General features: G+C 42.3%; 2 protein-coding genes across 3 annotated transcripts in view; one reads left to right on the top strand and one right to left on the bottom strand.

Moving 5' to 3' along the window:
• The window catches only part of Ddx31 (DEAD-box helicase 31), a 69,968-nt gene extending 64,148 nt beyond the window's left edge, over positions 1-5,820 (bottom strand). For both annotated transcript variants that reach the window (XM_038336663.1, XM_042055439.1), the window contains exons 1-3: positions 5,637-5,820; positions 888-1,144; positions 710-785 (exon numbers count right to left, since the gene is read on the bottom strand). In XM_038336663.1, the coding sequence (XP_038192591.1) occupies positions 710-785; positions 888-1,144; positions 5,637-5,714 (411 nt within the window). In that variant the 5' untranslated portion in view covers positions 5,715-5,820. The remainder of the gene's footprint in view (positions 1-709; positions 786-887; positions 1,145-5,636) is intronic.
• A 402-nt stretch (positions 5,821-6,222) lies between these two features.
• Gtf3c4 (general transcription factor IIIC subunit 4) overlaps positions 6,223-22,098 on the top strand; it is a 31,330-nt gene continuing 15,454 nt past the window's right edge. The window contains exons 1-2 of the mRNA XM_038337071.1: positions 6,223-6,618; positions 13,223-15,046. Coding sequence (XP_038192999.1) covers positions 6,274-6,618; positions 13,223-15,046 — 2,169 coding nt within the window. The 5' untranslated portion in view covers positions 6,223-6,273. The remainder of the gene's footprint in view (positions 6,619-13,222; positions 15,047-22,098) is intronic.

The raw sequence follows: 22,098 nt of genomic DNA, 5'->3' as shown, positions 1-22,098 counted from the left end.
AAATTCCAGCAACCCAGTATTTTCACCTTTGGGGTAGTTCTGCCCTCTACCCTACAGGACCTGGAGGATTTCAGGTTCATCTAGCTGGGTTCCTAGTTTGTAGAATTAGGATGCTATTACAAATTGGCAATGCATTAAGACAACCCTCATAACTAACTCATCACCCAGACCCATGCACCCAGTAACACTCAGGCTAAGATGCAGTCCTACACAGCCTACCAGAAAGAAAAGGTCAATTGTACCCAGCTGACAAGCTTGTGTTTTTCTCTCCTTTTTCACAGTAACTAGAAAACTGACTTATGGTATTAAACAAAGAGGGAAAGAAAGATCCATTTGCTAGTAGAAAATGCAATTTAAGCAGCCTTTTCTGCCTTCATTCTCCAAAAATGTGCATGTTCCTTGACAGTAAGCAGCCAGCTCAGCACCCTTCCCAAGGCCACAGAGACATCTGCTACCAGTTTTACCGCATCTACCAGTAATTAGAAAGCTACTTTAAGCCAAATAAATGAAGTCCACCACAGACACTAAATTGGGTAAGGAAAGTCAGCACTTCTTAAAAATAACTGGGGAGAGGAGAGTGAAGACAGCAACCTGTGCCGCTGTCAGGGAATGACCTGACTACCTGAGTTCACTCGGGTAGTCAAGAGCAGAAACAGACTGAATAAGAACACAGATCACAGCAACCTGCAGAGCAGGGTGGGGTACTTACTAGGTGTGGGTGGAGGTTCAGCTCCTGGAAAGCTTCTGGAGAGAACACTTGCTCTCGAGCCTGCTTTACTACAGCTCTGCAGAGGAAAGACAAAGTGTGTATCAGTGCCAAGGTGCCAAAGGAAAGGCGGCATCTGAGACTGCTCACACCCAAGGCACACATGCACCGCAAAACACACCTGTGGAGTTCTGGGATCTCAGGATTGTTTTTAAACAGCGATGAAGTCTTGATGCATGGCTTCTCTTGCCTTCCATTGCCTGTACAGTCCAAGTACTTCTTTGGAGGAAACAATTTGTGTGCACTCCCCTTAAATGTTCTTGGAGTTTCTTTATCACTGGTTTTCTTGGCTGAAAGAGAGGATATTTCTTCGTTCCTCCGTTTTGTTGGTGGAGCATCACTGGACACTTGGTGCTTTCTTTTGGTAGCCTCTGCTTGCTGCGTTGTTTCCAAAAGGAAAGATCAAGAAGAGGTGCATTAGTCCATGAAGACAATCTTCAGAGTGAAGCCTGACTGCCCACAGAATGTATCTCTTCCTGCAGAGATCATTATGCCCCATATGCCAACCATCAGTTTAGGGTTTACAACCAGATTCTTTGGCTTCATCTGAAATGGGGGGAGGGGGGGGGGAGGAGGGGAGAGACACACAATCTCAGACCATTCATCTGCAAGACCTCCATCCACCTAAACCGTTAAGTCATCCAAGATGAGAGCGGGAATAGGGAGCGAGAGGTGTCCTGCCAGCTGACATTAACCAATTCAGTCTGTTCTAAGGGAAGCAAGAACCTACCTTGTGAAGTAGGCAGGCTTACTAAGTCAAACCACACCCCTAGGAGTCTGTTTTTTTTGTGAGAACAGAGGCACACAGAGAAACAAAATATGCTTTTTTCTACCAATAAAGGATGATAAGAAGAGACTGGAAAGGTGAATGGGATGTTGAATCCTTGATTGTGCCCAGGAAGCGGAAACTGTCATTACTGTTCTTCCCTAGGGCTTGGATCTGTCATCCTTTCCCCTCAAGCTGCTCTAATTCAGATGGTCTGGAGTCAGTTCCTACTTGCCGTCCCTACTCCAAATGAGAGTGCCGCTCCATCCATCACTTCCATCATATTGTTCCCAACCCTCCTCGCCTTCGGAGTCCCTGCCTGACTGCTGATCGTAGACATACATCATTAGGCACTTCTTGCCTGTTGCTTATTCTCACAACATGGATGTAATTAATGCATGGTGCCCAAACTTTCCCTAGACCAGTGGTTCTCAACCCCAGGGTCGACCAACCCTTTCACAGGGGTCACACATCCTGCATACTGGATATTTGCATTATGATTCACAACAGCAGCAAAATTACAGTTATGAAGTAGCAATGAAAATAATTTTATGGTTAGGGGATCACCATAACATGAGAACCTGCATTAAAAGGTCGCAGCACTAGGAAGGTTGAGAACCACCGCCCTACAAGAAACAATCAATTTTCTTTGGCCCTTTCTTGCAGTCTGCACAAGTATATATGGTACTTCTAATTCTGAGTTTTAGAATATATTTTCCTCATTACTTGAAACAGTGATTTGTGCTTACACACTGTCTTGTTTCACCAAGACTGTCAGTTTCAAACCAACCTACCAATGAAAAAGGACAAGTCTCTTATCCTGGCAACTTAAGAATTCCTTTAAGGAATTCAATAAATACACTTTCAAGTACTGAATAGTAATAAAGTGAACACTAGCCTACTTCATCTTAAAATTTGTTTTTGCAAAGTTTGCAAGTTTATGACTTCTCAGGTTAAAAAAAAAATGAAGTCATTTGTCAGAGAGCATGGGATTCGCACGCCTCACCTGACAGTCTCAAAGGCCTGAAGGTCACCCTACCACAGGTTTCCTGAGCTGGCCTAGCAGCCTCTGGCCATAACCCTTCTCTATCTCAGGATTCAACTTATTCTGCTACAGGCCAATCTCAGGTTCAGGAAGCTTTTCCGCCAATCAAGACAAGACCTGCCTCCTGGAGCATCCATGGACCAGTCTGAAGAATGCTGCTGCAGCCAAACGGAGCAAGCTTACCACCTCCTTCACACACCTTTCCTTTCCCCTTCTTTGGACTAAACATACCAGGTGGTACACAGACTTTACCACCACAGCATCCTACTCACCCTTTACAGAAGGAAAGTCAAGGTCTCTCTACAAGCAAGTATCAGAAGCCAGCATGGTGGCTTACACATGTAAGCCCCAGCACTCATGAGACTAAGGCAGGAGGGCTGCTGCTGGGCTACAAAGTGAGTTCCAGGCTACCCGGCTACAGAGTTAAGACCCTGTCATAAACAAACAAAGTAAGTGCTTGGAGTGAATTGGAGCAGGCTCTCCACTGCTGTGAAGCTAACACTGAAAAATCTGCAGAAAGAGATCTAGGAAGCCTCCAGAGTACAACCTCTTCCCATCTCCTCAGCTTTAGATTCACCTTTACCTTGGGCCAGTCTTTCCTAAATTCCCAGAATGTACCATGCTCTTCCATGAAAAGAAATCTGAGATGAATGATTAACTATATCCTATTTGGTCAGAAAATATTATAGCTATGGTTTTTTGAAGGCTATACACCAAAATGTTAAAAGTTATTTCTGGGTATGGCAACTCTAGGTGGGGTTGTATCTTCTAATTTTTCTTAAATTAAACTGTTATTACTTTAATAAGCAGAATATCCTTAAGGAAAAAAACGTATTTTGTTCAGTATGAAGACAGAACAACCCAATTTAAGCTCTCTGAAGGACTTTCCAAATCCACTGTATTTTTTGTTACCCACCCTGAGTTCCCAGTATGAGCAAATCTGCTCAGCACATCTTCACTCCCATTTGGACACACAGGCCGAAGCACAGACACAGTCAGGCCTCTATGGATCCCTGCAGCATTCTCTTGTATTGCTGTGTGTGTATAAGCATATACGTCATGGCCAGCACAGGAAGGCCACAAGACAACTATGAGAAGTTGTTTCTCTCCTCCTACCTCTACTAGGTCCTGGAGAGTAAACTCAGGTCCTCAGGCTGGACAGTAGCACCTTTACCACCAAGCAGACTCACTGGCCTGTATTACCTTTTCTTCTTCCTCTTTTTTTTTGGGGGGGGGGGGGGTCTTTTTTTTTTTTTTTTGAGAGGGTCTCTCACTATGTAGTCCTAGCTGGCCTGGCCTGGAACTCATATGTAGACTAGAATGGTCTCGAACTCAGAGATCCAAAGGCCTTGGCCTCCTGAGTACTGAGATTAAAGGCATGAACACCACACCCAGCCTGTGTTACCTCTTGGCCAATCACTTTGAAACACCAGTTGAAGTCACTGAAAACCAGATAATCTGCTTAGTCTGCTCATTCAATAAAATTCTGGAATTTTCTTTCTTTTCTTTTTGTATAGTTGGAGATGGAACTCAAAAGCCTTGCATGTAGCCGGGCAGCGGTGGCGCACACCTTTAATCCCAGCACTCGGGAGGCAGAGGCAGGCGGATCTCTGTGAGTTCGAGACCAGCCTGGTCTACAAGAGCTAGTTCCAGGACAAGCTCCAAAGCTACAGAGAAACCCTGTCTCAAAAAACCAAAAAAAAGCCTTGCATGTACCAGGTGAGCAAGGTACAGCCTCCTAGGGGCCCTTCACATGGCACAGCACCACCCTGATCCAATGCTGCTGACCAGATACAGCCATTTACTTCCCCAAACGGCAACAATATTGCCTTTATCTTCATTAATGGCACTCAGCAACTGCCTCTAAGGGCCAGACAATATACAGAGTTATTACAGCTATTATCCCATTGGAGCTTCATAACAACAACCTTCTAAGAAACAAATTAGTGTTCCTATTTATGGAAGGAGAAACTTGGAACTCCCCCAAGGTCATAGGCTAGTGTGTTACAAAGCTGGTGTCTGACAACTCAGGTCACCTTACTGTAAATCCTGCCCCCCCCCCACCTCTTGGCTTGTCTGTGTATTTCTCCTCAAACACAGACTCAGCTACACCAATGACTTGCTGAAGACTCCCTACTCCTAAGCATCTCGGCTCAGGAAGATCCCTCCCTCCTAACAAAAGTGAAACTCTGCAGTGAGTGTTTGATAAGCAAAGAAGTTTATCTTCAAAACACTGGTGGATATGAACTGACCGCCAATTTGCTCTTCAATTTCCATGAAATTACATAGTGTCTTTAAGGTGTCTTGGGGAGGGCGGGGAGTGAAACTTCCAATCACATCGTTCCTGATCTTTGATCACGTATTATTTTTCAACAGACTATGTAACATTTTCCAGACGACAAACCAGCAACCCTTAAACCAGTTTTCTGCTCCTGCAGGGTTCGTTTTAAGTCACCGTTCTCCTTTCTAGGCAACAGATTATAATGACTGTATGTTCTTTCCCTGCTACTTGGATGAAAACCTGGGCTTTAAAAGCTTTTTAAAGAAATGAGTCCAGTCCCCATTCCTAACAGAGCTGTACCTTGCTTACAGCGGAAGGAACGGCTTGGGAGTTAAGATCTGCACGGTGGTCATGTCTTAGGCACTGTTTTCCAGCTTGGGTACATCTCAAATCCTTACCCTAAAAGACTAGACCACCAGTCAGTCTCAGGAATTTAACCAGTTCCTACAGCCTCTGATCCTAAGCCCATCGAACTAGTTCTCCAGCTAGTTTCAGGAGCTGGGGCGGGGTTCCCGGCTGTTTCTGAGGAACTCCCGCCGGTCCCTCTAGGCATTCTTAAGAGCTCAACCTGAGCCGGGCCACGGTGCTGCATGCCTTTAATCCTAGAACTCGAGAGGCAGAGGCATCTCTGTGAGTTCGAGGCCAACCTGGTCTACAAGAGTTAGTTCCAGAACTTTAACACGGAGAAACCCTGTCTCGAACCTCCCCGGGGGGGAAAAAAAAGGAACTCAACCCGATCTGATCAGCGCCACAGCTCCCAGGATGCGGTTGAACTTACCCGCCTCGTCTGGCCCTGGGGGCGTCCGAAGTACGTCCTGAGAGGCCGGTCTGGGAGCGGGCTGCAGGCCGTAGCCATGGTCCGGGCGCGGAGCTGCGGACCGAGACAGAAGCCCAAGCAGCACGTGGATGGTGAGCTACTTCTCAGCTATTGCCCGGCCGCCGCCGCCCCTTCCGGGTCCGGGAGCCGCGGCAGCACGCACACCGGCCGGAGCCAAGAAGCCCCGAACGCCTCAGAAACCGGAAGAGGCCGCGCGCCGTCCACCTGGCGGGGTTTCCCTCAGCCGCCACGCTGGTCTTAGCATCTCAGTCACCCACTCGGGTTTTTAGTTGAGCCTAGCACCCAGTGTCTAGCAAAGGGACTTCCCACCTTTTCCTCTCAGCCTCAGGCGCGGCGCGGGTCAACCCTCCCAAAGCGCACTTTCCAGACAGGCAACTCCGCGGCCACCTAGCAGGGTGGCGTTGCCTAGCAACGGCGGGGTCCTTTCTGGCTCGGTGGCGCTCGGGGCCTGAGGGGAGTAAACGGCCGCGGAGGGTGCTGGGGGCGGCGCCGTGGTGCAGGGGGCGGCTGGGGCGGGGGGGGAACGGTGGCGAGGGCTCTGTGCGCCCGGGAACCCGACCTCCGCGCCCCGAGCAAGATGAGCGAGGCGGACCAGGCCCGTGTGGGGCCCACGGCTGAAGAGCCCTCGCCGTCCCCCGAGGAGGAGGGCGAAGGGGGCGGGAAGGAGCCGACGACCGAAGCGGCCCCCGGGCCCAGCGCCGCGTTCCGCCTCATGGTGACTCGGAGGGAGCCGGCCGTGAAGCTGCAGTACGCGGTGAGCGGCTTGGAGCCACTGGCCTGGTCGGAGGACCACCGCGTGTCGGTGTCCACGGCCCGCAGCATCGCCGTGCTGGAGCTTATCTGCGACGTGCACAACCCTGGCCAGGACCTGGTGATCCACCGCACCTCGGTGCCTGCACCCCTCAACAGCTGCCTCCTCAAAGTAAGTTAAGCCGCCGCGGCTCGATCTCGGCCCCGGCGCCTGCGGGACTCCCGCGGACGCGTCACCGATCCCGAGGGGAGCCTGGTCTGTACCTGGCCCCGGGATTCCCTGCGCATCCAACTCTTTGCAGTCAAGGGACCAGCATCGCCCCAGCTTCTGCAAAGCCTTGCAAGCTGCTTTGCGCTGTTACCAGACACCCCCCGCCACACACACACACACACACACACACACACACACCAATACACGGTGGTTCCCCCGGTTCTGTTATCCGTCCCTCCTTTCCAGCAGCTAGCGCAGTTCGCGTTTGCCCGGGTGCTGTCTGAGACTCCACCCCCGCTTTCCCAGCTCCGGACCTACCTCTACCGTAGCTCCTATTGTCTGGGGCCAACTCCCCGAGGCCCTAGGCTGGCTTTGTTTTTTATACTGTGTTGCGTGCGCCCTTCTCTCGCGCCACTTTTGCTTCGAGAAGAAAAACTGGTCTATTTCGTGGTCTTACCTGTTTGGCGATTTAAATGTGAATGGTCCTTGTGTCTCCCTGGGTAGACGGGTAAATAGGGGATTGTATCTCGATCTTTGGAAGTGGAAAAATAAAACCTCAGGGAACATCCTGTGCTTAGACTTCCAAGTCCAAGGTCTGTAAATTTAGTGCCTTCAACATAAGCCGAGTTTGTCCCTGAACTTTCGAGTTTCTAAAGTTTGTGTTGATGTCACCGTTTTTCAGACATGGTGTATTTTAAAGTAGTGGGTGATGTCGTTCCTTTTTGTAGCCTAGTAATATAAAAGCTTACTTTGATTTCCTGTATAGCTCTGTATGTTTATGTAGTATGTAATCTGTCAGAGTGAGTGAGTGCCTACCGAGGTGCTGGAATAAACCAGGGTAGAGAACAGTCCTCAAGGAACTTGCATCCTTTGGCAGGTTATGAACAGACAATCTAGTCAAAAAGCAAGGAGTGCTATAAAGCTGTTCACCCACGTGGCAGTATGTTTATGTGAAAGCAAAGTTTTTCCACACTCTTGTAGACAGCCATTAAATCTGGGCTATTAGTCATGGGTACAGTTTGGGTAGCCCTCATGAGTGCTTCTCAGCATACTTAATTCAAATTTCAAACACAATGTTGAATTGGATAATATCTTTTTTTTTAAAAAAAATAGTATTTTGGTCTTGATAAGCCTACCTGGGATTAGGGTCTTACAGACTGAATTAGGTAATCTACTTGACTGACTGAGCCATGTGTAAAATCTTCTTAATCCCAGCACTAGGGAGGCAGAGGCAGACAGATCTCTGTGAGTTCGAGGCCAGCCTGGTCTACAGAGCTAGTTCCAGGACAGCCAGGACTGTTTCACAGAGAAAACATGTCTCGAGAACCCCCCCCAAAAAAAAACCTCAGAAAGCCCACCCAGGTGACAAGTAAGGCGTCTAGCTCAAGCACACAGATCTTTAAGCTGTGTGTGTGTGTAGCTGTTGCTTTAGTATTGATGGATCACCTGAAGTTGAGTATTTCTTCTACAGAGAAAATGATACCAGTTTAGGAACTAAGAAGGTTAGCTGAAGAAGTTTTCTTGAGTGCTGTTTCAATTTTATGAGGGTATAGTTCAGGGGTGTGAGGCTGCCTGAACTAGAGGTAAGGAAATAATTGCTGGGCTGAGGATAAAAGGGGTTAAGAGACTGGGCTTTAGCCAGGCAGTGCTATTGGGGTCTTGAGTACCAGCCTCAGTCTGGAACAGGAAAGAGCCAGCATTCAAGGGGAAGTACCTGACATTCCAAACCGTTACCTAAAGTTACTAAACGTCCCTGAATCCTGATTCACCCATTCTCCTCATCTAATCTCCTTGGTGATAACCAGTTTTGGGGATACCCAGATTTGTTAGCAAAGGTGAGGCATGCTGCCTTCCTGCTCAGTGCCTATCTTCTATAGAAATTCCCATGTGCTCTGTTAGCAGGTAACTTTGTGGGATTGACTATGTAAATTTGACTGTTAGAACAAAGAGTGGACGTCATTGCTCCAGGGCCTCCAGGGCCTCACAGTGTAGGGAAATGGAACAAGGTCACCCTTTGCCTAGCAGGAGTCACACTGCTGAGGTGTTTTGGGAATGAATCCCTTTTCAAAGGGAAGAATCATGGTTTCACAAGATTTCCAATCAAGATATGACAGCAGATCTAGAAACAGGTTTCCCTGTAAGTTGTACACTTGTGGATCTGCCTTTATGAATCTGTCAGCTGTACATTTACTGTATGGTCTTGTGGGCTCCAACACAGATTAAAGGCACTTTAATCTCAGCACTCAGGAGGCAGAGGCAGGCTGATCTCTGTAAGGTCAAGGACAGCCAAGACTGTTACACAGAAAAACTGGTCTCAAAAAAACAAAACGCGAGAGAGAGAGAGAGAGAGAGAGAGGAGAGAGAGAGAGGAGAGAGAGAGAGGAGAGAGAGAGAGAGAGAGAGAGAGAGAGAGAGAGCAAGAGAGAGATAGACAGACACACTGGGCTTTGGCACAAGATGACCTATCTATAAAACAGAAATAGTAAAGTTTGCCTTGTTTAGGCTTTATGGAGACTTAAATTTAATCCATGAATAAAACATAATAGGCCAGGTGGTGGTGGCACACTTCTTTAATCCCAGCACTCACACTCAGGAGGCAGAGACAGGTGGATCTCTGTGAGTTCAAGGCCAGCCTGATCTGCAAAAGCTAGTTCCAGGACAGGCTCCAAAGTTACAGAGAAACCCTGTCTCAGAAAAAAAAAAAAAAAAAAAAAAACCACCATAATAGAACATTATCACTTAATGTCTGGCATTGAGTACATGGTAGTGCCCAAGATAGGAATAAATAGGCATGAAGGAAAGTCTACATTAGTTTGGTAAGCATGTGTTTGAAGGTGATACTAACATTCTGATAGCTTGACTGACATATTGCTACATTTGGCATTTGCCACACTGTTAAAATAGCAGAAAGTCTTTATATAGCCCTCTAATTGATAGAGTTTACATGAAGAGGTCTTCATTGTTGCAGTATGAATATAAAGAAGTCTGTCAGTTCTTCTGTGCCCTAATAGTGATGGTCCCTAGAGATTTAAATCTATTCAGTGTTGTCCAACTAGCTATTGCTTCTACTCAAATAACTGATAATTTGAAACCTAGGGTATGATTTTTTATTATGTAGCACAGCTAAAAAACTAAATACTAAACAGCTTTTGAAGCCGTTGCTTTATAATTCTGTTAGATCACAGCTCAAACTTTGATTATCAGCTATTTGTAAGTTTCTGTCTTGGAGGTTGAAATTATATGAAAAAAATTGAATAATAAAAATAATTAAAAGCAAGAAAATGTGACTTTTTTTTTTGGTTTTTCGAGACAGGGTTTCTCTGTAGCTTTGGAGCCTGTCCTGGAACTAGCTCTTGTAGACCAGGCTGGTCTTGAACTCACAGAGATCCGCCTGCCTCTGCCTCCCGAGTGCTGGGATTAAAGGCGTGCGCCACCGCCGCCCAAGAAAATGTGACTTAAGAATAAGTCACAGGACTGCTAAGATAGCTCAACAGTTAGGAGCTTTTTGCTGCTTTTGCTAAGGACCTGGGTTCAGTTCCCAGCCCACATTGGACAGGTTACAACTGTCTGCAATTTCAGTTCTAGAGGATTTTATACCCTCTTCTGGTCTGTGGGCACCAGGCATGCACATATAGTACAAATACATACATGCAGGCAAACACTCATACACATAAAAAATTAAATTTTAAAAAGAATAAGTCTAAGTTTTTTCCCATTAGATTACTGATAAAGTTTCAAATCCTAACACTCTTTATGAGCTAGTCTTATTGTGTATCATTTGTTTATTATCTGTGCTTGCTACGCGAAATGACTGTTGTCTGTGATTGGAAATCACACATTCTCTGTCTTCAAGTAGCTCCTTGCTACAAAGTCAGATGGGACTTCTTGTGTCAACTTTTATATGGGTAGCGGTCAGCTTGAAATTCAGGAGTGCATGATTGAGTGATGGGCTCTTGCAGCATCTGGAAACTCAGCTTTCAAGTGGTTAGGTCCTTAGACATCTGAGTGCTTGTTTAAATTTTGTAACTGGTTTTTGTGATGGAAAGAGTTGGGAAGGGAGATGGAATCAACTAAAGAAACTTGAATTTAATTATGTGTTAAAAATTACCCTGCTGGTCAAGATCATTGTTGTTCTGTCTCTAAATGCCATAAAATTAGGATATTTTGGCTTCTGTTCTGTTTAAAAACCTGCAAGGTTCTACTTCAAAAAAGAAGTTTGCCTAGCTTAAACTAGGTTTGCCTAGGTTAAACGTGTTTTTACAGTGGCTCCCTGGCCAAGGCATTTTATATGCTCCCATTACTTCTAGGAGGGCTAGTGAGTAATATTGGGCATTTCCAAAACTTATCTCTCCGTAGACATCTTTTCTAGGAAATTGCCTCGTGAGCTCTAGAAATCTACCTCTGCCTCACCAAGTTCATAGTGCTGTACCTAACTTTTGGCATGAGTTCTGGGTTTAAATTCGGTTTCTTTGTGCTTGTGGGGCAAACTCTACTGACTGAGCCATGTCCCCAGCTCTGTTGCTATCTCGAGTACTGTTCACTGCTGATACGTTGAGAAATTTTGTCATTAATTAGACTTAACAGCTTATATATACATATACTTAACATTTGAAAGATCTTTTAAAATAGTGTCTTAAACTTTGCTGGGATGTAGGCACTGCTTCTTAGTGATTATTTTCCAAGTTCTGCCTGTGTTCTAGAGTTTAACCTCAATGTTTGGTAACTTACATCAAGTCACTTTTATTGAATCCATATATTAAAAGGACTTGAATTCCCTTTTAATCATGTCCTCCCCTTCCATTTCCAAGTTTCTTTAAAAAGTTGGCACTAAAATTAAAATAGAGTTTTTGTTTGTTTGTTTACTTTTCTCCTTTGTTTTTGTCACTAAAATCAAAATGGAAAGTTTTTTGTTGTTGCTGTTTTTTTTTTGTTTTGTTTTTTTACTTTACTTTTCTCTTTTGTTTTCTTTGGCTGGCCGTATCCCTGACTGGCCTGAAGCTTGCTGGGGTGATACTACTGACTCTGTGTCCCAAATGTTGTGACTACAGATGTGTACTAGTACACTTTGCCTTTTATTTGTATTTCTGAAAAACAGTAGATGGAGTCCTTCTTCCTTTCAGTATAGTGAAAGTATCTTTAGCTCAACCTGTGTTTTGTTTTTTATTTTTTGTGGGGGAGTTATTTGTCTGATTGGTTGGTTGGTTGGTTTTTTTGCTTTAGCCTTCCTGGCTATAATTTTAGTCATTTACAACTTCCTCTATATTTACTATTCCTTTAAAATTTTCTTCAGAGCTTTCATCATTTGACTGAGCACTTGACTTGTGTTACAGACCTAGATGTGGGGGGGGGGGGGTATGGATGAAACAAAGCTAGAATGATCTGAGCCCTCATAAGACTAAACCTGGTAGGATAGATGAGCAGGAGCAAGTTAGGTAAGGGAGCCAGGAAAAGTGGTGGGTGGAATAGAGAAATCTGATAGGAGCCATCTTACTTGTAGCAAGAGTAGACAGGGAAATTAATGTTTTAAAAACATGTGATATGTTAAAGAAACTGCAGATTAAAAGGCCTAGAGTTGGTTAACGAGGAGGTTTAGTGGCCTAAAAGCAGAGTCTGATGACTTTAGACAGTCCATGGAACATACTTGAAAAAGCCCAATGTGATGTGTAATGGCTTGCATCTGTAATCCCAGCATTCCTATAGTGAGATGGAAGCATCATGGGGAAGCTGACCCAGCCAGCTAACCTGGAGAACATACGCACAGCAGAAACCAGAGCTCAGTGGTAGAGCATTTGCTTCGCATGCGTGAGGCCTTTGTTTTGATCTTCAGCATATATCACAAAGCTATTACAAAATCCAACTATCTTACGTAGCAAAAATGAATATACATACATATTTCCCTGACTTTTAAAACTGTTGCTGTTTTGTGACTGTCTCAGCTAAGTGTTGCCTTCACTCTTGTAAATTAACTGTTCCGTAGGCCAATTCCAAGAAGAATCTGGGGGGCTGGAGAGATGACTCAGTGGTTAAGAGCATTGCCTGCTCTTCCAAAGGTCCTGAGTTCAGTTCCCAGCAACCACATGGTGGCTCACAACCATCTGTAGTGAGGTCTGGTGCCCTCTTCTGGCCGTCAGGCATACACACAGACAGAACATTGTATACATAATAAATAAAAAAAAATAATAAAAAAAGAAGAATCTGGAAACCAAGTCATGAATAATCACATTTATTGAATCTTAAAAAAAACCAATTCATTAGTAAATGCACATTTAATCTTTACACACAATTATTATTATGTTTAATCATAATCATATTATTTTTGTTTGCTTTATTTTAACATAGAGTTGTTCTACCTCAACTTTTGCTGAGTGAACTTGTGATCTTCCTGCCTCAGCTTCCAGTGTGTTTATATTAGCAAGTGTGCATTGCCAAACCTGGCTGTTTGATCTTTTAAATGCATATAATGCCAAAATTGCCAGAATCAATGTAAAATTGTTTTATATGTTAATGGAAATCAGTTACTGCATGTGAATATTTACCTGATAGCTTCTGTATGTCTTATTTTCAGGTTGGTTCAAAAACAGAAGTTGCTGAGTGCAAGGAGAAGTTTGCTTCCTCTAAAGACCCCACCATCAGCCAGACTTTCATGTTGGACAGGATGTTCAACCCCGAGGGGAAGGCATTACCCCCAATGCGGGGCTTCAAATACACAAGTTGGTCTCCCATGGGTTGTGATGCAAATGGCAGGTGCCTCTTGGCAGCATTGACCATGGACAATCGCCTGACTGTGCAGGTGAACCTCAACAGACTCCAGTGGGTTCAGTTGGTTGATCTGACTGAGATTTATGGAGAACGTCTTTATGAGACCAGTTATAGACTCTCTAAAAATGAGGGTCCAGGGGGAAATCTTGGGGATTTTGCTGAGTTTCAGAGGAGACACAGCATGCAGACCCCAGTCAGAATGGAATGGTCAGGAATCTGTACCACTCAGCAAGTTAAGCACAATAATGAGTGTCGGGATGTGGGCAGTGTGCTCCTGGCTGTCCTCTTTGAGAACGGGAATATAGCTGTGTGGCAGTTTCAGCTGCCATTCATGGGAAAGGAGTCCATCTCTTCATGCAACACCATTGAGTCGGGAATCAGCTCCCCTAGTGTTTTGTTCTGGTGGGAATATGAGCACAATAATCGGAAAATGAGTGGCCTTATTGTAGGCAGTGCTTTTGGACCGGTGAAAATTCTCCCTGTCAATCTCAAAGCAGTCAAAGGCTACTTCACTTTAAGGCAGCCTGTTGTCTTGTGGAAAGAAATGGACCAATTGCCTGTGCATAGCATCAAATGTGTGCCACTTTATCATCCTTACCAGAAGTGTAGCTGTAGCTTAGTGGTAGCAGCAAGAGGCTCCTATGTGTTCTGGTGCCTTCTTCTGATCTCAAAGGCAGGTCTGAATGTTCACAACTCCCATGTCACAGGCCTTCACTCACTGCCCATCGTCTCCATGACTGCAGACAAGCAGAACGGAACAGTGTACACCTGTTCTAGTGATGGGAAGGTGAGGCAGTTGATTCCTATATTCACAGATGTTGCATTGAAGTTTGAACACCAGCTGATTAAACTCTCAGATGTATTTGGCTCAGTGAGGACTCATGGCATTGCAGTGAGCCCCTGTGGTGCTTATCTGGCCATCATCACCACTGAGGGCATGATCAATGGCCTCCATCCCGTGAACAAGAACTACCAGGTCCAATTTGTTACTCTCAAGACCTTTGAAGAGGCAGCTGCTCAGCTCTTGGAATCTTCAGTTCAGAATCTCTTTAAGCAGGTGGACTTAATTGACCTAGTCCGCTGGAAAATTTTAAAAGATAAACATATTCCTCAGTTTTTACATGAAGCTTTGGAAAAAAAGATTGAAAGCAGTGGGGTCACCTATTTTTGGCGGTTTAAGCTTTTCCTCCTAAGGATTTTGTATCAGTCAATGCAGAAATCCCCTTCAGAGGCCTTATGGAAGCCCACCCACGAGGACTCAAAAATCTTACTGGTTGATTCACCTGGGATGGGCGATGGTGAGGATGAACAGCAGGAAGAAGGCACTTCCAAGCAGGGGACCAAGGCTGGCCTGCAGGAGAGGAGCAAAGAGGGTGATACAGAGGAACCCCCCGAAGACTCACTCACTGCCGTGGGAGACACCGGAGGCCGTGAACCCATAGAGGAAAAGCTCCTTGAGATCCAAGGGAAGATTGAGGCTGTGGAGATGCACCTGACGAGGGAACATATGAAGCGGGTCCTCGGAGAAGTGTACCTGCACACCTGGATCACGGAAAACACCAGCATACCCACCAGGGGACTCTGTAACTTTTTGATGTCTGATGAGGAGTACGATGACAGAACAGCACGGGTAGGTGTCTGTCGAAACTACTAGCCCTGTGGACCATCTTTTCTTCTTACTGGGTAAAGGGATCTTGACTTGGCTTTTGCATTGACATTATTGAGGTAAGTGGTTGCCATGAAGTACAGAGAAATAGATGGGAAATATAGATTGAGGTTGAAGACATACTTTCTTCCATTTATGTGCCTTTGACTGATGTGCAGGGATTGCCAGAGGACATTTCCAGGCTGTGGATGAGTTAAGGAGACTGCGGTGGCAAGTGGTGTGTGATGGATTGTAGTGGCATTTCAATTGTATTTTATTTATAATAAAAATAAAATTGTATTTATTTATAAAGCTTGCCTGAAGATCTGAGAGAAAAAACAGACCAGGGAATGGTAACACACACCTTTAATGTCAGTAGCCACACTAGTAGCTGTAGAAACTGGGTGACATATGCCTTTAATCCCAGAACTAGAGAGTATTATAAAATAGAAGGAAAAAGCTCTCACACACAGTCTCATTCTGAGATTCCTGAGTGCAGGTTCACCATTTTTGACTGAGGTCGAGGTAAGAGCCAGTGGCTAGTTTACTTTCCTTTTAGACTCCAATTTCCAATAATGAGCTTTTATTAATCGTGCATCATTTGTTAAGTATAAAAATTAGAATTACAACCATCATAAATAATATCAAACAAGAAACATATGCTAAATGTATTAATAATTATCCTATCCTAAGGTCTCTAAGCCTTGTATTAGAAATAAATTAGCTAAGTCATGAGAGTAAAGTAACTATGATTATCTAGTCTTCAACTCCATCGAATACATGGGAAGGAAAATAATATTACTTGAGTAAACAGAAAGTGCAATCAAGCAACTTCCAAAATGTGCAATAAATATAAGAAGACAACTGGCTACCTGGGCAGTCAATCCAGAGTCTCATTTGCAACGTTGGAGCAGCCAACTTTGGCTAAGGCCTAGAATAACTGACAGACCATTGTCAGAGGCAGGAAAAATTTCAAAACCATCTTACCCTGTCTTGGCAAGACTTGACAAGTCTTTTTTCTTGTATCTGCTTGTCCATTCTGGACACCATGCATTTTGTCAGTGGTTGAGGCATGGACAGTTCTTTGCCCAAAGGCCAGTTTTGCCAAGAAGAAAACAAGCTCCAAGTGGCGTGTCTTCAGTGCCCAACATTCTCTTGGGAATAGATCAGTGCTGCCAGGAGCAATTGTGTCTTGCATCAACAGAACCTAAGTTATTTAAATTTTACCATTCTTTGAAGTAGTTGAAGATTACCTATCAATGTGGAATATAATCTTTTTGTATCTAAAGAGCCTGATTAGTCTAACTATAAGTATGACAAACATGGATACTATTGACCTGTAATTCTTAATACCTATATAGCTTAAAGAGTAAGACCACATATTTAAACAGTCTTTAAACAACTGTGCAGCAAAAATGTAAACAATGTATAAGTATCTTTATCAGAGGTAGAAATGTATAGTGCAATATGATAAATATATTTTAAAATTGTATCATTATGCCAAATGTCTTAAGCAGTTAGAGACATGCATGCATACAATATAACAAAATAACTTTGCATAGGTGTACAACTACTGTAAACAGAAATAGCATTTTCCATATAACAAATATAATTTGAATTTGTATCAATATGCAAGAATCTATACCAATGTAAATTGTCTATAAATAATAGTTCACAAATATTCACTCTGTTATTCCCTATTATTAATGTGAGTAAGCTCACACTAATCCACCTATTTTCCCATCTAATTCCCCCCCCCACAAAGAGATCCCTGAGCCTACATAATTTCCACCCCAACCATATACCAATTATAGTCAACCCCTAATTAATGTCCCTAAGCCTGAGGACAAACTTTGTTTGGAGAGGTGATGTTGTCTTGTAGAATTACTTCCAGCTATCATGGGATTGCTGTTCTTTCTATGGGATCCTGTAAAAGTAAAGTGATGGTTAATTTTCAAGATTGCTGTCTGGTATAATTACAAATAGTCTCTGAGTAGTTGATAGGGTTTTTCTGAAGTTCTTATTAGAAGTTCTGGCCAGAACATTGTAAGAATGTGCACCAATTCAGCGAACCAAGTTGGAATCATTGTGAGCAACTGGTACCCAAAACTGACCTTAAAGTAGCACTATCAGCATCACGACGTCATATCAACCAGGTGGAATTGTTCTTCTGGGGCCCCATCTTTTTCCTGGAAATGTCAAAGATTACTGCAGGAAAAATTATTGTTCACTGTGGAAAACTTAAACATTATTCACATAGACATATATTCAATGAAAGGTATGATAGAGATAAAAATATTTATGGGAAAAATAAAATCATTCCTAAATTCTTTTCTTCTTTCTGTCCCATACCATATGGCTCCTGATATGAGACAGAAACTCTGAATTTTTCTTTTAACAACATGCTTGGATTTAGAGGAGGATAGCCATTGTCCAACTCCAAAGCCAGCTTTAATTTTTTAAGTAGAGATATATACATGTTCAGGTAATGAAATTTTACCCTGCAGATGATATGTCATCATAAGTCAGATTTCCCTTTACTTAGTGACACTTTCTGGATAGTTATTGTTTCTCCTTTAGGCATCAAGATGTTGAAGATCTTTCGATATTTTTTTGAAGATGGATATTTTCCTGCAAAGAAAAAAACAGAACCCTGCCCCAATCCTTATGATCGTCACCTCTGTGGATGAGCTGTCATTTCTCTGTCTCAAGAGGTTTCTCTTTTTTCATACCGAATCTTTATTTTGATGGTATCCATAACTTTTCTTCTTTTGTGGAAATGAGCGAAATCCCTTCCCCAACATAGCATATCTCCTGGTTTCCATTTTGAGGTAACCACATCTTTGAAATATACTGGCTGATTTAATGTAGAAGTTTTTTCTGTTATCCAGTGTCTTTCTGCTGCCATTGTTCCTTTCTCATTAGCATTAAGAAAATTCAAGGTTAATAAAGCATTATGCAATCTATTTCTGTGGGTATTTTCCATCCCCTTCTAGTTTGTTTAACATATCCTTTATAGTTCGATTTGATATTTCTATAACTGCCTGACCTGTAAGATTGTTTGGTATACCTGTAATATGCTTTATATTATAGTAAGCAAAAAACTGTTTCATTTTCTTAGAGATATATGCTGGACCATTATCTCTCTTTATTTGTGCGGGTATACCCTTGATGGCCATAACTTCTATAATAAACGTGTGATTACTGAATCAACCTTATCTGAGCTCAAAACAGTTAGCTGCCCATTGAAAACCTGAATAAGTATTAATGGTGTATGTAATTAAAATGTAATTAAAATACATATTTTAATTTTCCAAAATCTGCAAAGTGGAACATATCCATCTGCCAGATTTCATTCCTTTGGGTTACTCCCTGCAGGTAATGGTATTTGGTTATAGAAAGAGCAAGTAGATCATCTCATTATAATCTCCTTAGCTTTTTGCCGTGTAATAGAAAACTCTTCTTCAAACCTTTGCTATTGGCATAATGTTTCTTATGAAATTCTGAGACCTTCAGCACACTTCCAATCAATAATCGATCAATTTCTGCATTACCTTGTACTAGAGGACCTGGCAGACCCATATGGGATTGAATGTATGTTATGTATATGGGACAAAGCCTATTCCTGATTATATCTTGAACCTGAATGAATAATGAAGTCAATTCTGTATCATGTGGTATAAATTCATAAGTTTCAATATGCAAGACAACTCTTTGTACATATGGCAAATCAGTAACCATATTGAAAAGTTCTTTAAAATCCTTTAGTACCATGAGAATAGCACATAATTCTGCCTTTTGGACAGAATTATAAGGGCTTTGTTCCACATTACTTAAGTCTTCAGATTTGTGACCTGCCTTTACTGATTTTTTTTTTTTTTTGCATCAGTATAGAATGTGGGCTCCAGTTATTGATGTGTCATGTACAGTGTGGGGAAGAATTCAAGTAGTTCTCTTTATAAGGTTAATTCTATTGCTTTGGGGATAATTGCTATTAATCTCTCCTAAAAAAAAATTAGTGCAAGCTCTTTGCCAGGGTTCATTGTCTTCCCATAATTTTTTAATTTCATCAGTAGTAAAAGGCACTATAGTCTCTGCTGGGTCTATTCCTTTTAATTGAGGAAGTCTCAATTTTCCTTTTCTAATTAATTCAGAGACCCTTTCCATATAAGTTTTTAATTTTTTACTCGGATTATGTGATAAAAAGATCCATTCTAAGATAATATCTTCCCTCTGCATTAAAATTCCGATAGGGGAAGTTTTGGAGGGCAATATGACTAGAATGCAGTTAAGATTTGGATCCACCCAATCTACATGTGTCTTTTGTAATTTCTCTTCAACCAAAGTTAATTCTTTCTTAGCTTCAGCTGTTAATTCCCTGAGACTGTTTAAGTCTCTGTCACCATCTAAGGTTTTGTTTTAATAAATTACTAGATCAGGTGTTATCCCAACAGTGGGTCATAGATTGGAAATATCTCCTAACAATCTTTGAAAATCATTAAGAGTTTACAATTGGTCTCTCCTAATTTGCGCTTTTTGTGTTCTAATTTTCTGTAAACCTATTATATAACCTAAATAATTGATAGAATCTCCTCTTTGTATTTTTTAGGAGCAATTTGTAATCCCCATTAAGCAAAGCTTTCTTTACTTCAGTCTTTCTAAAGTATCTGCATTTGAATCGGATAGCAAAATGTCATTCATGTAATCATAAATTATAGACTTAGGAAATTGTTTACATACCATTTCCAGTGGTTGACTTATAAAATATTGGCACAGGTTGTGGCTATTCAGCATTTTCCGTGGGATGACGGTCCATTGATATCTCCTATTTTACCTGAGAATTATAAGTAGGCACTGTGAAGGCAAATTTTTCTCTGTCCTTTTCTTGTAAAGGTATAGTAAAGAAACAATCTTTTAAATTAATAACTATGAGAGGCCATCCTTTAGGTAATAAAGGCAGAGGAATTCCAGATTGTAGAGGGACCATAGGTTGAATTACCTTGTTGGCAGCTCTAGATCTGTCACCATTCTCCATTTTCCAGATTTCTTTTTAACAACAAATACAGGAGAGTTCCGATGGCTGGTTGATTCTTCAGTATGGTGAGCATCTAGTTGCTCCTGTACCAGATGTTCTAAAGCCTGCAGTTTCTCTTCTATTAAAGACCATTGTTTGACCCATATTGGTTCCTCAGCTAACCATTTTAAAGGTAGGGCTATTGGTACCTCTGAAGGCTTGTTAGTTGGTTTGTGTTTTTGTACAGCCTGAATGACTGGTGACCGTTTTTTATAGTAACTTATAATATCCTTCCCAGAAACCTGAGTTTCTGGGACTGCAGGAATGTTAATCTGGATATTCCATTGCTACAGCAGGTCACGGCTCCATAAATTCACTGGAGTATTAACCACATATGGCCTCAGCCTTCCTCTCTGTCTTTCTGACCATATGCATTCAACTCATCTCATGCTTTGTTTCACTTGAGATAGGGTTCCAATTCCTAGGAATTGAACATCTGCCTTCTGAAGAGGCCAATTCGAATGCCAAGATTTTGGAATAATGATAGTCACATCTGTATCTGTGTCCAGTAATCCTTTATTACAGTGTTATTTATCTGTACTCTTAGCTTTGGTCTTTGATCATTTATAGAAGTCTGCCAAAATATATGTTTCCTATTTTCTATTGGAACTTTTGATTCATCCTCTATGTTTATTCTGTCATCCAGAACAGCATGGGTTTTTGTTTGTTTGTTTGTTTACATGTCTCCTTGTGAGACATGTCTTCCACAGGAACTAGGAATGACTGGACCACATTTGACCTGGGGGCCTACGAGCAGCCCCCCAAGGAGTTTCCCAATGGTAATGGGTTGTCTTATCTGTCTTTTGTTGATCTACGTTCATTGGTCCAATGTCAGCCTTTGCCACATCTTTACATAATCCAAAATGTTGAGACCTTCTACTTTTGTAATTCCCAGAGGAGACATTATTTCTAAGAATGCCTTGTGTACATTCCTTCTCAGATGTCCTATTCTACCACAATTAAAATATTTGGCATTTTGATGTCTCTTCATTCCTTTGGAAATTGCTTCTCCTACCCAAGCCTCAGAATTATAGTCAAATGTCTCAATGTTCATTGTATGCAGGATCTATTCATCCACATGTGCTGATCTAACCTTTAAAGACCCAAGTATCTTTTTGCATTCTAAGTTTGCATTTTTAAAAGCCAGAGATTCAATAAGTACTTGTCTAGCTTCTGGATCTGTTACTCCTATTTGTACAGCCTTAGTTAATCTTTGTAAAATGTCACTAAAGGGTTCTCTTTGGCCTTGTTTAACCCTATTATATTATTCAATTCTTTTCCTAGTTCGTGAATCCTCTCCCAAGCATTTAAGGCTGCTATGTGGCATAGGGACAAGATTTGTTCAATGTAAAGAGCGATCATGTGAGCCAGCATAAGTTTTCTCACCAAGAATTTGATCTTGAGAAGCCTCAAATCTTTGCTCTTCCCTGTTCTAAAGTTTTTTCCTCCTCTTGCTAGTAGCATTTCCATAGTAATTGTGGTCCATCTTCCAGGACTGCTGAAACTAATTGAAGCCTATAGTATGGGGGTAGCCCATGTCTTTACCATCTCCCTAATAAATGGTGAATGGAAGCCATAAGATACTACTGCTTGCTTAATTTTTTGTTACACCATTCATACCTGTAGGTTTCCATTTACATTTTTTAAATCCTTTTGGGTATTTAGTACTTGGTGGTTTGTCAGAGATGATTATGGGGTAAGTGGTTAAAACCCTTGATAAGTCATCTGTGACTCTGACATACTGTTGATGCAGAATCATGTCCTTGTACCTTCTCTCTCTGCTCACCAGTTCCAATAATTTTCTCATTCATTTCAAATCTTTTTACCACTGTCTTTTGTAAAGCCTGAATCTCTGATCTATAAATATTTCTAATGATTTCATCTACTCAAATAACTTCCGATCCTCATTCTGCACATATGATTCCAAGGTATGAGATTTTTCTATTAATGATAACTTCTCATC

Source organism: Arvicola amphibius, chromosome 7 (genome assembly GCF_903992535.2).
Source record: "Arvicola amphibius chromosome 7, mArvAmp1.2, whole genome shotgun sequence".
NCBI classification, from domain to species: Eukaryota; Metazoa; Chordata; class Mammalia; order Rodentia; family Cricetidae; genus Arvicola; species Arvicola amphibius.
The sequence above is the reverse complement of the archived record's forward strand: the minus strand, read 5'-3'. Positions and strand labels throughout refer to the sequence as shown.